The 17,918-nt window shown below is 42.5% G+C and overlaps 1 protein-coding gene across 2 annotated transcripts in view; it reads right to left on the reverse strand.

The window, feature by feature from the left end:
• Positions 1–17,918, reverse strand: part of MTHFD2 (methylenetetrahydrofolate dehydrogenase (NADP+ dependent) 2, methenyltetrahydrofolate cyclohydrolase) — a 38,209-nt gene that overhangs the window by 8,284 nt on the left and 12,007 nt on the right. The window contains exon 1 of one of the 2 annotated variants that reach the window (XM_059942410.1): positions 14,082–14,187. The exons of the other annotated variant lie outside the window; for it this stretch is intronic. Coding sequence (XP_059798393.1) covers positions 14,082–14,182 — 101 coding nt within the window. The 5' untranslated portion in view covers positions 14,183–14,187. Of the gene's footprint in view, positions 1–14,081; positions 14,188–17,918 lie in introns of those variants that run through there. 2 annotated transcript variants of the gene reach the window in all.

Genomic DNA, 17,918 nt, shown 5'->3' on the forward strand with positions numbered 1-17,918 from the left:
GAGCCACAACTACTGAAGCCCACGCGCCTAGAGTCCGTGCTCCGCAGCAAGAGAAGCCACTGCAATAAGAAGCCCGCGCACCGCAACTAGAGAGAAAGCCCGTGCGCAGCAACGAAGACCCAAAGCAGCCAAAAATAAATTAATTAATTAAATTTTAAAAAAAAGAAAAAGAAAAAACACCTCACTGAAAACAAGACTTTCCCTTTAGATTTTTGTCCCCAGTGTCATAAGGAATGCTCCAACCTCAACACCAATGAAGAATACGATTGTTTGAAACATTGAAACAATCTATTTCCCCTTATAGCACATATTTAATTCTCAGGGATAACATCAAGGTACTGGATATCTTGTATGGTCAGATATAATTAATTCTCAAGGCCACTGTTAATTAAAAACTTTAAAGCTTTAATGGTCTAAGCCTTCAATGCCTGCTTTTCAGTTGCATTGTGATTAAATACCTACTTTAAACCAAATCTCAATGTCTTAGATATAATGCAGTAATTTTATATCTAAACTTTATATTAAACATTAATTTGTATTTGCGTCTTTTGAAGTATTAAGAAGATATCACACAGACACCCCTGAGCGGAAGTGTCGGTGAGCACTGCTCTTGGGGGGGTCCCAGGCGGACTTTATCAACCCCTCAGCGGAGGCAGTGGGTGAGCACCTTTCTCAGCAGGCTTACAAATCTCTTAGGAAGCGTCATGGCTGTACACCTTCCCTCCTGCCCTGGATTTCCCTTATTATCCTCCTTCTCTCCTGACTTCTTGGACTGTCTACCGATCCTTGAGCCTCCCAGCTGGCTTTGCCAGCACGTGGGGTGTTGCTTCTTTTACTTCTGTGGAGAGGTAGCCGTCCTCAACAACAAAAGGACCATATCCTGAGGGGAGCTGTTGCCTTGTGTTGTTATCACTGCCTTGGGGCCCTTCAGCCCTACCCTTCTATTTGTTTTTCTTTTGTTTAATTGATAAAGTTAATCCATTTAGTTGGCTCAGGGCCTAGGTCTCCACCCTCCCTCTCTGAAGGATTTAGGCCCTGGGACTCTGGTTGCTTTTTCTCCCACTGGCTCTTGTTCCTTTCCTTGACTAATCCAAAGGACCTACTCAGGCTCACCGACCAGGCAGATTTCGGGTGCTCACAGGGACCCCACTGTTGACACTGGGAGAATGTCAGGACAAATAACTACCACCTGGCCGGGATCCATCAGACTCCCATCTTATCAAGACATCCCAATAAAAAAATGCGGGCAACTACAAGCATCCCGAAGGACTCGCTGCTAGGATGTGTCACCGAGTCCAAGCTCGCCCTGCTCGCTGCACGACAGGCCAATAGATGGGAGATGAGGTGTTGAGACAAAGAATACGACTTTATTCGGAAAGCTGGCAGACCGAGAAGATGGCAGACTGAAGTCTCAAAATAACCATCTTATCGTGGTTTAGATGCCGGTTTCTTTCATAGCACAGAGAAGGGGAGGAGATGAGGAAATAAAGTGAAAAGGCCATAAGTTCTGCAAATATCACCTGGAATGGCCAGTCTCGGGGAGGGGACGTGTTAATTTCTTCTTTCTTGTAGCCATCCACAAGTGGAACAGGGTCCGGATGTTTCCCTGAACAAAGGCACTTTGGTTTAACATTCAGTCAGAGGGGCAGGGTTCCCCAAGGCAGGCCATTATGTATAGACAGTATCCTTTTAGTGAAAAAAAAAGCAGCAGAAAGCAAAGTTTAAAGTAAAAGAAACAGGACTTCCCCGGTGGCGCAGTGGTTAAGAATCTGCCTGCCAATGCAGGGGACACGGGTTCGAGCCCTGGTCCGGGAAGATCCCACATGCCGCGGAGCAACTAAGCCCATGCACCACAACTGCTGAGCCTGCATTCTAGAGCCTGTGAGCCAAAACTACTGAGCCCGCGTGCCTAGAGCTCGTGCTCCGCAGCTCCGCAACAAGAGAAGCCACCGCAATGAGAAGCCCACGCACTGCAACGATGAGTAGCCTCTGCTCGCCGCAACTAGATAAAGCCCGCATGCAGCAACGAAGACCCAATGCAGCCAAAAATAAAAAATAAATAAATAAAATAAATAAATAAAAAGATAAAGTAAATGAAACAGATCCAACATGTAGTCTGATTTGGCTCTTCCCTGTTACAGATGCATATTAACTAACTGGGGAAAATTTAGACAGGGTGGTTTAAGAAAAAAATTAATTTTCTTTTGCAATACTGTATGGCCCCAATACAAACTAGGGGACGAAGTGATCTGGCCAAAAAAAAATTGGGTCATTGAATTCCAATACCATCTTGCAACTGGACCTATTTTGTAAAAGGAAAGGTAAATGGGGGGAAGTCCCATACATCCAAACGTTCATGACCCTATTCCATAATCCAGGTCTAAAGAACTCCTGCTGGGTGTACCTGGCTCACACCCCTTTCAAAGTGCCTTCTTCACAGAAGCCAAATGTTTTAGATGATCTCTTTATGAGTCCACCTCCCCGAGAGGTCTACCGTGAACTCCTACCTCCCCCAATTGTGAGGGGGGACAGTCTTCCAGACCATTTACCCCTCATGCCGCATCCGGGGAGCTGGAGACACCAGACCCCCATAAATCAGCTCATGGATTTGGCTTTTGGAGTATTTAACAATAGAGAGGCAAAAAGGATTCAGGGACAACAGCAAAAAGCACAACTGGCAGCAGCCCTAACCCCTGCACCACCCCAGGGTTACCATCCCTTGCGAAGACCCATGGTGAGGACAGGATCCAGGAATGCTGGATCAGAGTCACTATCTTGCCAAAAAGCATCTGTTTTAAGTGTGACCAAGAGGGTCACTGGAAGCAGAACTGCTCCCAGTCCCGAAGGGGACTCAGGGCTCCCAAAGCAATGATGGCCGAGAGGATGGAAGACTGATGGGGCCCGGGACCCTCCCTGGCTCCCAAAGGACACCTGGTCATTTCTCCGGAGAAGCCTCGGGTAACCTTTGACATGGAAGGTAGGAAAGTTATTTTCTTATTAGATACCTGGGCTGCCTACTCTGTGCTGACTGATTTCCCTGGACCCTTGTCCTCCACAAGCTGTATAATAACAGGGATTGATGGAAAGCTCCGAACCAGTGATTCACTCCTCCCCTCAACTGCTTGCTAGGAAATTTTACCTTTGCACATCAGTTTCTGCTCATGCCTGAGTGCTCCCTCCCCTTGTTGGGAAGGGACTGGCTCACTAAATTCCCGACAATAATCCAAGCTGGAGATCCTCACAGAGATAGCACCCACCAAGAAAAACAATTGCTCTAGGTCAGAGGAATCTACCTCAGTCCCAAGTGAGAGGAGATCTACATTCCACCCCATCTAAGTTTTTAAACTATGGGCTGTTAAACTAGTTCATAGTTCAAGAACTAAAAGTCGCTTTCTTCTGCATTCCCCTGCACCCCAGTATCTCTTTGCCTTTGACTGGACAGATCCAGACACTGAAATGCCATGAATGCCTCCAGTCTGTGCGCTTATAAAATTCAAGCTGAGGGTGCTTACGTGATAGGAATCGAATGGACCAAAAAAAAAAAAAGAAAAAACGTGGGCTAGAAATTGTCCAGCTACCTTTAAAAATGCGATCACATGAGGCCGTAGGCAAGCCGCCTCAGACCAAAGGCCTGACTGAGGGCCATAATTTAAAAATTTCTTAAACCCAGGGAGGATCCCCAAAAGTGTTTGTAAAAATGGGAGGCCACTGGTCTGACTAAGCTAACCATACCTGATAGAAATTTGGGGGAAGGACTTCTCCCCTAAGCTAAATGAGGAAAGTAAAACATTCCTCAACATAGGTAAATGGGTATAGCAGTCCTTCAATATCATTGAGGGAGCCACCCAATTCTTTAAAAAAAAGAAAAAAAAAAAAAAACTGTCCTTATTTTACAAATCCAGTCTTTACAGGACCAGAGATGTAGCTCCAAAAACAAATACAAAGCTCACAATCCTTTTACCACTCCCAAAACCTTCCCTATTTATCTGAAGAGGCTTGTAAGTATTAAACAAAGGGGAAACAAAGTCATCCTAGGAGGAACTTACCTGTGCCTTTGAGATGCAAATATCCTACCTGTTTTTTTTCCAGGAACCCTTATCTCTGCCATCTTTTTAAAATGCAAATTTTGAAAAAGGCAGTAAATAATTTGGAACTTGTCAAGGACAAATAAAAATCGTAAGTATCTTTTCCATAAATATTAGTAAAAAGGGTTTAGCCATCTAGACAAGTGAGCTTTATTTGTTCCACCTGCCAGAAACCCAATTTTAATCCAACCTCCTTTGTAGACTGATGCTGTACCTGACTCTTGGTTAAAATTTTGGAATGGGAACTATGAGGCCTCTGGGTTTGTTTGTATGTTTGTATGTATCTATGTGTGTGCTGTAGATGTATGGTATTGCCAAAAATTAATTCATAAAAGAGCTCTATTTAGTTGATTTAAAGAAAATTAAGTGCTTATACAAATACTTAGAAATAGAAAGTAATCTGGCCAGAATGAACTTCAGGTTCATGTTATCTGTAAAATATTCAGTACTAAACTGATATCTGGTATTGAAGGTGGCTTAAGCTTGTTGGTTTGATTAATATAGACATGTCTTTAGAGTCATCAATGTTAAGTATAATACTTCTGTTGTGGGCTTCCCTGGTGGCGCAGTGGTTAAGAATTCACCTGCCAAGGCAGGGGACACGGGTTTGAGCCCTGGTCCAGGAAGATCCCACATGCCGCAGAGCAGCCAAGCATGTGCACCACAACGACTGAGCCTGTGCTCTAGAGCCCGCGAGCCACAACTACTGAGCCCGCGTGTCACAACTACTGAAGCCTGCGCGCCTAGAGCCCGTGCTCCGCAAAAAGAGAAGCCACTGCAGTGAGAAGCCTGCTCACTGCAACTAGAGAAAGCCGGAGCGCAGCAACGAAGACCCAACACAGCCAAAAATAAATAAATAAAAAATAAATAAATTTTTAAAAAACTTACTTAAAGAAAAAATACTTCTGTTGTACCTAGATTTACTAGACCTTATTATATCTATTGCAAATTTGTTAGCAAATTTAGTTATGGGAGTAACTCAATGAAGAAAAAAATTTAAGGAAAGTAAGATATGTGTTTTCAGTAAAAGAACGTGTGAGGAATGAAAAAATACTGAGAAGTTATGCCATTTTTGATAACAGATTGTGTGAGTTTCTTTGCCTTTAATCTGTATTTGCTTTTGAGAGCTCTTGACACTTTGGTTAAGAAATAAGTATTGTCTCATAGTGACGAATGATTTTATTTGATCAAGTGTTTTAAAACTTTTTGACAAACTTCCCAAATGTCAAATTTTAATTAAAGTTCTTCTGACTTTCAACTAACTTTGGGGTGCTTTAGAGGGCCCCTGAGGCATCTCAGAGAGAAATATTTAACTAGTATTATTTAGTATGTTAAATTACATAGACAGCATTATCACACGAGTAATAAACCTATTTAAAAATATACTGTATGGATGAATGTTATTAATATAGACATTCTAAAAATTATATAAAGGTTCTAAAATTTGGATATGTCCTGGTATAATGCTATAGTTCTAGTTGTTATCTTAAAATGTTCTATGTCACAACAGTAACCAAGCTTCTTTATCAATTACACTGTAATCGGATATTTAACCTTTTAAGTCTTTCGTCATTTATAGACAGTTACTATTGTACTCTGATGCTGTTCCAAAAGTGCTTCATCTTCAAGAAGATTCATAGGGAGGCTACAGAAGCAGTTCCACATCAAGATGATGGCTATGCAATGATTCCAGTTCATGTCAACTTAAAACAAGAAGCTGTCCTGCTCCTGGGGCCCCTAGATCAGGCATCCACAGATTTGTCACTCCCTGACAGGCAGGGTTGATGCCCCTACTCAGCCCTGAAGCAGCTACAGATGACAGACCATTGCCCCTCTGCTTCCCATAAGATTATGGGAGTAAAATCTCTGAGCAGGGAATGAGACAGGAAGGGGGCAGGGCACAACCTTTTAAAGAATGACATAGCCCAAGGACATGACATAAATTGGCTAGAACAGCTAGGTCCAAGATGGTGGACAAGTTGTCTTCCACCAAACCTTGAGCCTCAGTATATGCTCATTGTAACACATCAGCACACTAAATGACACACCCACATGACAGTTCCAAGGCCGACCATAAAAGGTAAAAAAATGGGCAGTGGCTCAATTCCTGGAAATCCCGACCCCTTCCCCAAAATAGCTGGGATACTCCTTCCACTCATCAACCTATGAAATTACCCACTCCTATAAAAACTGACAACCCCATACCCTGCTGCCTCTTGCCTTCTGAGATGGCCCACCCTCTGTCTAGTGAGTGTGTTTCTCCCTGAATAAACCTTCTTTCACTTAAAAAAAAAAAAAAAAAAAAGAAGATATCACAATTTTATAGCAAACCTAATGCATTTACTCGATTTTACATGATAATTCTAGCAGAGCACAAAATATACAATAGCATTTCATATATACTCATGATATATTAAGGAACTAAAAACATGTTAATATTTACAAATCCAATTCAGATTTAGGGTTGAGGAGGACTTCTTTAAAAGGGCTTTGCTGCTGTCACTGTTCGCAGATGACATGATACTATACATAGAGAATCCTAAAGATGCTACCAGAAAACTACTAGAGCTCATCAATGAATTTGGTAAAGTAGCAGGATACAAAATTAATGCACAGAAATCTCTTGCATTCCTATACACTAATGATGAAAAATCTGAAAGAGAAATTAAGAAAACACTCCCATTTACCATTGCAACAAAAAGAATAAAATATCTAGGAATAAACCTACCTAAGGACACAAAAGACCTGTATGCAGAAAATTATAAGACACTGCTGAAAGAAATTAAAGATGATACAAATAGATGGAGATATATACCATGTTCTTGGATTAGAAGAATCAATGTTGTGAAAATGACTATACTACCCAAAGCAATCTACAGATTTAATGCAATCCCTATCAAACAACCACTGGCATTTTTCACAGAATTAGAACAAAAAATTTCACAATTTGTATGGAAACACAAAAGACCCCAAATAGCCAAAGCAATCTTGAGAAAGAAAAACGGAGCTGGAGGAATCAGGCTCCCGGACTTCAGACTATACTACAAAGCTACAGTAATCAAGACAGTATGGTACTGGCACAAAAACAGAAATATACATCAGGGAACAGGATAGAAAGCCCAGACATAAACCCACGCACATATGGTCACCTTATCTTTGATAAAGGAGGCAAGAATATACAGTGGAGAAAAGACAGCCTCTTCAATAAGTGGTGCTGGGAAAACTGGACAGCTACATGTCAAAGAATGAAATTAGAACACTCCCTAACACCATACACAAAAATAAACTCAAAATGGATTAAAGACCTAAATGTAAGGCCAGACACTATCAAACTCTTAGAGGAAAACATAGGCAGAACACTCTATGACATATATCACAGCAAGATCCTTTTTGACCCACCTCCTAGAGGAATGGAAATAAAAACAAAAATAAACAAATGGGACCTAATGAAACTTAAAAGCTTTTGCACAGCAAAGGAAACCATAAACAAGATGAAAAGACAACCCTCAGAATGGGAGAAAATATTTGCAAATGAAGCAACTGACAAAGAATTAATCTCAAAAATTTACAAGCAGCTCAGTATCAAGAAAACAAACAACCCAATTCAAAAATGGGCAGAATGGGCTTCCCTGGTGGCGCAGTGGTTGAGAATCTGCCTGCCAATGTAGGGGACACGGGTTCGAGCCCTGGTCTGGGAAGATCCCACATGCCGTGGAGCGGCTAGGCCCGTGAGCCACAATTACTGAGCCTGCGTGTCTGGAGCCTGTGCTCCGCAACAAGAGAGGCCGTGACAGTGAGAGGCCTGCGCACCGCAATGAAGAGTGGCCCCCGCTTGCCACAACTAGAGAAAGCCCTCGTATAGAAACGAAGACCCAACACAGCCATAAAATCAATCAATCAATCAATCAATCAATCTTTAAAAAAAAAAAAAATGGGCAGAAGACCTAAATAGACATTTCTCCAAAGAAGATATACAGATTGCCAACAAACACCTGAAAGAATGCTCAACATCATTAATCATTAGAGAAATGCAAATCAAAACTACAATGAGATATCATCTCACACCGGTCAGAATGGCCATCATCAAAAAATCTAGAAACAATAAATGCTGGAGAGGATGTGGAGGAAAGGGAACACTCTTGCACTGTTGGTGGGAATGTAAATTGATACAGCCACTATGGAGAACAGTATGGAGGTTCCTTAAAAAACTACAAATAGAACTACCATACGACCCAGCAATCCCACTACTGGGCATATACCCTGAGAAAACCATAGGTCAAAAAGTGTCATGTACCACAATGTTCATTGCAGCTCTATTTACAATAGCCAGGACCTGGAAGCAACCTAAATGTCCATCGACAGATGAATGGATAAACAAGATGTGGCACATATATACAATGGAATATTACTCAGCCATAAAAAGAAATGAAATGGAGGTATTTGTAATGAGGTGGATGGAGTTAGAGTCTGTCATACAGAGTGAAGTAAGTCAGAAAGAGAAAAACAAATACAGTATGCTAACACATATATACGGAATCTAAGAAAAAAAAAAAAAGGCCATGAAGAACCTAGTGGCAAGACGGGAATAAAGACACAGACCTACTAGAGAATGGACTTGAGGATATGGGGAGGGGGTGGGGTGAGATGTGACAGGGTAAGAGAGTGTCATGGACATATATACACTACCAAATGTAAAATAGATAGCTAGTGGGAAGCAGCCGCATAGCACAGGGAGATCAGCTCGGTGCTTTGTGACCACCTAGAGGGGTGGGATGGGGAGGGTGGGAGGGAGGGAGATGCAAGAGGGAAGAGAAATGGGAACATATTGTATATGTATAACTGATTCACTTTGTTATAAAGCAGAAGCTGACACACTATTGTAAGGCAATTATACTTCAATAAAGATGTTTAAAAAAAAAAATAAATAAAAATAAAAAATAAAAAAAAAAAAAAAAAAAAAAAATGGGCAGAATGGGCTTCCCTGGTGGCGCAGTGGTTGAGAATCTGCCTGCCAATGTAGGGGACACGGGTTCGAGCCCTGGTCTGGGAAGATCCCACATGCCGTGGAGCGGCTAGGCCCGTGAGCCACAATTACTGAGCCTGCGTGTCTGGAGCCTGTGCTCCGCAACAAGAGAGGCCGTGACAGTGAGAGGCCCGCGCACCGCAATGAAGAGTGGCCCCCGCTTGCCACAACTAGAGAAAGCCCTCGTATAGAAACGAAGACCCAACACAGCCATAAAATCAATCAATCAATCAATCAATCAATCAATCTTTAAAAAAAAAAAAAATGGGCAGAAGACCTAAATAGACATTTCTCCAAAGAAGATATACAGATTGCCAACAAACACCTGAAAGAATGCTCAACATCATTAATCATTAGAGAAATGCAAATCAAAACTACAATGAGATATCATCTCACACCAGTCAGAATGGCCATCATCAAAAAATCTACAAACAGTAAATGCTGGAGAGGGTGTGGAGAAAGGGAACCCTCTTGCACTGTTGGTGGGAATGTAAATTGATACAGCCACTATGGAGAACAGTATGGAGGTTCCTTAAAAAACTAAAAACAGAACTACCATACGACCCAGCAATCCCACTACTGGGCATATACCCTGAGAAAACCATAATTCAAAAAGAGTCACATACCAAAATGTTCATTGCAGCTCTATTTACAATAGCCAGGACATGGAAGCAACCTAAGTGTCCATCCACAGATGAATGGATAAAGAAGATGTGGCACATATATACAATGGAATATTACTCAGCCATAAAAAGAAATGAAACTGAGTTATTTGTAGTGAGGTGGATGGACCTAGAGTCTGTCATACTGAGTGAAGTAAGTCAGAAAGAGAAAAAGAAATACTGTAATGTAACACATATATATAGAATCTAAAAAAAAAATAAAAGTGGTCATGAAGAACCTAGGGGCAAGACAGGAATAAAGACATAGACCTACTAGAGAACAGACTTGAGGATACGGGGAGAGGGAAGGGTAAAGCTGGGACAAAGTGAGAGAGTGGCATGGACACATGTACACTACCAAATGTAAAATAGATAGCTAGTGGGAAGCAGCCGCATAGCACAGGGAGATCAGCTTGGTGCTTTGTGACCACCTAGAGGGGTGGGATAGGGAGGGTGGGAGGGAGGGAGACGCAAGAGGGAAGAGATATGGGGACATATGTATATGTATAACTGATTCACTTTGTTATAAAGCAGAAACTAACACAGCATTGTAAAGCAATTATACTCCAATAAAGATGTTTAAAAAAAAAAAAGATAACTGTAATAAAATCTTTAAAAAAAAATAAAATAAAATAAAAGGGCTTTGCTGATACAAATACCCCTGGCAACATTCTTGATCTATAGTAATACCTGCCCCGCACCAGAAATAGATTCCCAACCCTGGAATAGAATAGAGTGAAAGATTACTTTAAAAGGGCTTAGGACAGTCATTTATATTGAATGAGATAAATAAAGTGCCAGGCATGTGGGGACTTCCCTGGCAGTCCAGTGGTTAAGACTCCGAGCTTCCAATGCAGAGCGCGGGGGTTCGATCCCTGGTTGGGGAACTAAGATCTCACGTGTCACGTGGCATGGCCAATAATAGAAAATAAATAAAGTGCCAGGCATATATATTCACTAAAAATTAATTTCTAACTCTGTTGGCTAAATTTATACACACACACATCCTTAATATACAATAGATATATTTATCTATTTATACACTCATAAGGATAGTTTTATAAAAATAATCAGTGAGTAGGACTTAGATTGCACTTCATTAAAAAAAATTTTTTTAAGTTCCTTTTGAAAGCAGTAAACTTAGAGAAAATGTAGCAGCATATTTGGGCTAAGCATGATATAATAAAGTTAAGGACACAGGGTTCTGGGAGAATCCAGTGTTCCAAGTTCCAAAGGCAACTTCTGGATGTTACGCCAATTTGCTTTAAAAAAAAAAAAAAAAAAAAAAAAAGAAGTCAAAGACTAACAAGAACCAAAACAAAGCCACAATGCAATGAGTATCTTTTATAACATAACTGTGTTTTAGCCCTCACCTGCATACCACAATTCTGCCAAATGTGAAACACAGTCCTGAGAGGGAGTCATTACCTACTTTCCCAACATTTTTTGTTTTTGCCAATGGGCAGATAAAGTTACTGCTACCCCAAAATAAATGGAAATGGAGACTGAGATCAGTCCCACGGGGAATCCAAATTTATTAACCATATTAGCTAACACGTTTAGGAGTGCTTTCACAGATGTGTTTAGAAAAATTTCCAATAAAATTATGAATCAACAGACTAGAAAGAAGAGGACTATCTAAATAAAATTAAAAACTGAAATCCAAGTCAGAAGCATCTTCACTTTCCTTCTAATTCAATAGTTTACAGTACTGTAATTTTCCATGAAAAATTAATATCAGGTGCATTTTACAATTCATGATCAACTTATTTTGGAAAGAGTTCTGTTATCTACTAATTAATGGAACCAGTAATGAGTGAACACAGATACAAAGGGGGATGGATCTAACATCTCTTAAACACGAGATATTTTGCTTAGAGTTTTACATACATTACTCTCAGTTACCTTGGGACTATTATAATAAGCCTGTTATACGGAACAAGAAACTGAGGACAGTAGAAACAAAATTCAAACACAAACTTCTGCCTCCAAAGTCCATTTTTTCCTTTACCTCACTGTTGCCTAGACTACAGTACTATCTCTCATGAAAACTCTCACACTACCCCCCCCCCGCAAAAAAAGGAATACATTCAGACCCATATTTTTTTTTCATTTCTGTTCAATTTTATTTTATTTTAACATCTTTGTTAGAGTATAATTGCTTTACAATGGTGTACCAGTTTCTGCTTTATAACAAAGTGAATCAGTTATACATATACATATGTCCCCATATCTCTTCCCTCTTGCGTCTCCCTCCCTCCCACCCTCCCTATCCCACCCCTCTAGGTGGTCACAAAGCACCAAGCTGATCTCCCTGTGCTATGCGGCTGCTTCCCACTAGCTATCTATTTTACATTTGGTAGTGTATATATGTCCATGCCACTCTCTCACTTTGTCCCAGCTTACCCTTCCCTCTCCCCGTATCCTCAAGTCCATTCTCTAGTAAGTCTGCATCTTTATTCCCGTCTTGCCCCTAGACCCATATTTTTTAAAAGATGTTTTAATTTTACCAGCTAGCAGTAATCAAAGCAATACATTAGAACACTGAATACCAAATGTACTTATTGCCTTCAGAGATGTGGAAACCTACATTTCATTCAGAAAAGGCAGTGAAAGGAAGGCATTTGCTTTTTTGTTTTTTATAAATTTATTTATTTTGTTTATTTATTTTTGCCTGCGTTGGGTCTTTGTTGCTGCGCGGGTTTTCTCTAGTTGCTACGAGCAGGGGCTACTCTTCATTGCGGAGCCTGGGCTTCTCATTGCGGTGGCTTCTCTTCTTGCAGAGCACAGGCTCTAGGCGCGTGGGCTTCAGTAGTTGTGGCTCGCAGGCTCTAGAGCGCAGGCTCAGTAGTTGTGGCACACGGGCTTAGTTGCTCCGCGGCATGTGGGATCTTCCCGGACCAGGGCTCGAACCCGTGTCCCCTGCATTGGCAGGTCGCTTCTTAATCACTGCGCCACCAGGGAAGCCCCAAAAGCAGGGCATTTGTTACTGGAGAGTGTGAGCAAACTGTTCCAGTTCTTTAGTTAAGGAATTGGAGTATTTTTATAAATCTCTTTTCAATCATGAAAGCACATGTGGCCAGAACTCAGGAAGGTAGGAAGAGGTAAGAGAACAGACAGTAATGAAAGATGGGGCTGGAAAGGCAGGTCAGGGTCAGACAAAGGAAATCCTTAAATGTCCCCTCTGAAGTCTTCTTTCAAGAACGCATTAATCCCCATTCTTTGCTCCAACAGCACCTTGGAAACGTCTCTAATAGCATTTTTACACTGACCGGAAATTACATTTTCTGCCACACGTACGTGTTCTGCCTCTTGACAAGTATGGGAGTTCCACTAAAGAAAACCGCTTTTACCATGTCTGAATTCGCACAGCCTAGCCCAGTGCCTGGATAAAGGGGCTGCTGTTACAAGGCTTAGGTCTCTGCAGTGTAAAGGCTCTAAAGATTGACGGGAAAGAGGGTGCATAGCTTTAGGGAACGAAATCACAGCTCCCCTTCCACCCCCCCCAAAAAAAAGATTCTTCAACCTAGGTTTAGAATAGGAATTTGAGGTCCAAAAAAAATCAGGAAATATTTATTACCTCCCTAAGAAAACGCAAACAGAGCTTTCCCTCTTCTCTTCCCGGGCGTTTACCACCTCAATTTACTCGGTCTGGCACTGACCAACTCCGGGTGGGCTGCAGTCAAAGTCTTGGTGACCACAACACATTTATTCTCTTGGGAGGGAAAGGGGCAGCTTGTAGAGCAGCGCGAGCCACACCCACGACCGGGAGAAGGAGGGAAGTGCTGGTACCCGGCGAGGAAGGCTCCGCCCTAACCCCCGCCGCCGCTAGGGTCCCGGGAAGGGACGGCTCACGGAAGGTGGCTCATTCACAACTCTTCCCCGCGCTCGCCAAAACATCTCCTCTGCCTTCCCGCTCTTGGTAGCAGGGCCAAGGGCGACCGGCAGGTTCTGGCCGGTGACCTCCGTATGCTCCCAGGTAAGTCGCGGCGCCCCAGGGCCCGCCAGCACCTCCGCTCCACACTGTGGGCCCCGTTCAGCCGGCGGACTGGCTTTGAGACAGGGCGACGCCCGGAGCCTGCAGGAGACCGGCTCCTCCGAAAGGCGGGCTCCCGGTTTCAGCCCACACAGCCGAACGAGCGCCCTGGTGGTAGGCTGCGGCCACTCTGGGATGCCACGTCGCCCCGCCACACCCCTCTCGGTGGCCACCACCTCCCGGGACGGAGATGCTCATGAAGGGAGTCCCTGGGCGGGCCCCGCGCTCGGTTCCCCTCGGATTTCCGCGCTGACCCAGCCCCCCGACCCTCTTACCGAACTGCCGAGAGGTGGAAGGGGCGATGGTGGAGGCGGCAGCTCTGCGCCGGCCGGAGCAGCCGGGTGGCCAAAGCGGATAAAAGGGACGCTGCAGCCATGGCCAGCGCCGGGAGGGAAAGGCGCGCCGGCCCTGCGGTTATACCGCTGCCGCGTGGCAGGCCCCGCCTCCTGCCGGCACCCATTGGTCCCTGTGGCTCTCTACTTGCAGTCTGTTGGGCCGCTGGAGCTGAAGGAACCGATCGGTTGTCTTCCTTTAAACGTAGAGAAGCCCAGTAAAGCCATGCTTGTGATTGGAGCAATAAGAGCCAAGAGCGAGGCCCTGGATGGTTCCGAAGGCTCGATAGCTTGCCGAGACTGGCTGAGGAAGGCAAGCCCCTGCCAAACGTTGTCACGGAAGCTCGGCCAACGCGTTCATTCACTGCCCAATTATCTGAGTGCCTACTGTGTGCCAGGCGCTTTAAGAGTGGATAAAAAGATAGGCAGATGGAATAGCAACTAATAAATGCAGAAGAATGATGCAGTTAGAAAACGACTATTTGGCAAAATCATAGTAAAAATTGATTGAGAATCATCAATGGATGTCAAAATAACTGAGTGAAGTTGGATGAGGACCAAGTTATTTACATATAGTGTTACCAGATCTTGCAATAAAAATACAAGATGCCCAATTAAATTTGGATTGGGAGGAGGGGTCATACTTTACTAAAAAGGTATTCGTCTGTTACCTGAAATTCAAATTAAACTGGGCTACCTGTATTTTATCTGACTGGCCGCCCTATCTGCATAGTCTCAAAGTATCTCTCCCACAGAGTATTTTTTTAATAGCAAAGGGGGGGACTTCCCTAGTGGCGCAGTGGTTAAAACACTCCGCACTCCCAATGCAGGAGGCTGGGGTTTGATCCCTGGTCAGGGAACTAGATCCTACATGCATGCCGCAACTAAGAATTCAAATGCCACAACAGTGGAGCCGGCGAGCTGCAACTGAGGAGCCTGCCAGGCACAACCAAATTTAAAAAAAAGGATAGCAAAGGGAGAAAATGGTACATTTACAGTGGAGAAACCTGACAGTCATCACCTTAAACAGGTGATCAAAATTAACACCAGTAATAGGACAAAAACACATTATATGCCCTCAGATATGACGCATTGAGGAGGACACACCACTTCATAAATCTTAGCAAGTCTGAATATTGAATAAAGTGATTTTCCTAAGCCATTGAATTCCCTAAAATTGTTACAGATTTCTTATTTACACAATGAGAGGAGAGATCATAGACCTGGAATGTTAAAGCAGTCCAGGAAAAAGGCACATTCCTGAAATTTTGTAATGTACTAGTAGATCTAATCACAAGGAAATATCAGACAAGTCAAAACTAAGGGATGTTCTACAAGAAAAGCAGCCTGTACTCTTCAAAAATGTCAAAGTCATGAAAGACAAAGAATGAGGTACTTTTCTAGATCAAAGGAGCCTGGGCATGACAATTCAATGTAATATGTGATCCCAGACACCACCCCCCCCCCATTATTTTCTTTATTTTTCCTTCATTCTTCTTTTTTTTCTCTCTCTTTTTTTGCTATAAAGGACATTATAGGACAACTGGCAAAATAATAATAAAGTCTGTAGATCAGTTAATAGCATTGTATCAATTTAAATTTTCTATAGCTAATCATATTGTGGTTATGTAAGAGAATGTACTTGCTGTTAGAGATAAAGGGATATCATATCTACAACTTACTTTCAAATGGTTCAGAAAAAAAAAAAATATATATATATATATAGGTTTTGTTAGGGCTGCAATAAAATACCACAGACTGGGTGGCTTAAAAAAAATTATTATATCTATATGAGATGATGGCTGTTTGCTAAACTTATTGTGATGATCATTTCTTGACGTATGTAAGTCAAATCATTATGCTGTACACCTTAAAATTATACAGGGCTCTATGTCAATTATATATCAATAAAATTGGTAGAAAAAAAACAAAATTAATTCTCTTGCAGTTCTGGAGGCTGGAAGTACAAGATCAAGGTGTTGGCAGGTTTGCCCTCTCTTGAGGCCTCTCTCCCTGACTTGCAGGTAGCTGCCTTCTCACTGTCCTCACGTGGCCTTTTTCATCTGTGGGAGCACCCCTCTGGCGCCTCTCTCTGTATGTCTTAATCTCCTCTTCTCATAAGGACACCAGTCAGATTTAGTTAGAACCCACCGTGACCACCTCATTTTAACTTTATTGCCTTTTTAAAGGCTCTATTTCCAAATACAGTCACATTCTAAGGTACTGAGGGTTAGGGCTTCTACATATGAATTTGGGGGTGGGGGGGTGACACAATTCAGTCCATAAAGATGTATATACAAAAAGAGAAGCTGATAAAGCATATAGTGAATATAACATATTAACAACTGGGGAATTGGGCGAAGAGTATGTAAGCATTCCTTGAACTTTTCCTGCAACCTTTCTGTGTGTCTGAAATTATTTCAAAAAAAATTTTTAAATCAGATTTCTGCCCTCCTGGGGTTTGAGGGAAAGGTAGACATACAGTGATCAAGAGAAGAGACTAAGAAAAAGAATGTTGTGCTGAGAACCCTCAAGACAGTAGATGTGAAAGGTTGTACAGCTCAGAGCATGCCCTCAGGTTATATGCCTGGGTGTGATAACTCACAGAATCTATCCCCAGCAAGCCCTGGTGAGGAGGGCCTTACAGTTACTTGGACCTTGCAGCAGTGGCTTTGAAGAGGGAAAGGAACCAGACATGCCCAGATTTTAGGATACACAACCCTCTCACCACTCTGCAAAATTTTGGAAATTCTCTTTTCCCAAAAAGAAAACTCTTGAGAGTGAAAGCATGAGAACATTATTATATATTTTTTACTATGCCTAATGAAAGAACTTCCCTCCATGCTCCCACAGTATTATATTGAAATACCACTTGTTTAACAAAAATACTTTATGCTCTAATTTTTAGCCCAAATTCTGTGGGGTGCTCAGGCCCTTCTAACTCAGGCCCTAAATAGCCTTTCTGCATACTCTTTCCTTGCTCTGCCCTCCACTGAGCACATCCTGTACTTCTACCTGCTGTTTGATTGCCCTCCTCCATCTACTCCCCAGAACCACTGCTACTCATCCCCAAGGCTGCACCCCCAGACTGCCTGACTTACCCGTCTTGCCTATGGGCCTCCACGTTAAGTGGCCTCACATGTTTCATTGACACATAAGGAAGAATTTGGACCACACACGGGCAAAAGAGCATTTTTGCTCCAACATAATGCTGATAGGCAGAATTAATTGCCCTCTCTTTGGGGCTATCATATAATATGAGAATACTCCTATGTCAGTCCTCAGAAGGACATCTTGATATTTGTGCATCTGTCTATCTCTTCAAATATTGAAACCGTGCAACTCAGATTGGGACTTACATGCTGGGTCTTTTTTTTTTTTTTGGCCCCATTGCGCAGCTTGTCGGATCTTACTTAGTTCCCCGACCAGGGATCAGACCCGTGTTCCCTGCATTGGAAGCATGGAGTCTTAACCACTGGACCCCCAAGGAAGTCCTCCATGGTCTTTTAATTGAGATTACACACCTGGTCTCAGGACCTAATGAATCTCAGGTTCTTGATGTCTCATCACAGAAAGAATTCAGTGAGAGACAAAGTGATAGGTAAGAAGTGGATTTATTTAGAGAGAAACACGTTCCACAGAATATGGGCCAACTCAGAAGGTGAGAGGCTCCAAAATATGGCATGGTTAGTTTTTATGGGCTGGGTAATTTCATAGGCTAATGAGTGGATTATTCCAACTATTTTGGGGAAGGGGCAGGGATTTCCATGAATTGGGTCA

The sequence above is a fragment of the Balaenoptera ricei genome, chromosome 13, assembly GCF_028023285.1.
Source record: "Balaenoptera ricei isolate mBalRic1 chromosome 13, mBalRic1.hap2, whole genome shotgun sequence".
Classification (NCBI taxonomy): Eukaryota; Metazoa; Chordata; class Mammalia; order Artiodactyla; family Balaenopteridae; genus Balaenoptera; species Balaenoptera ricei.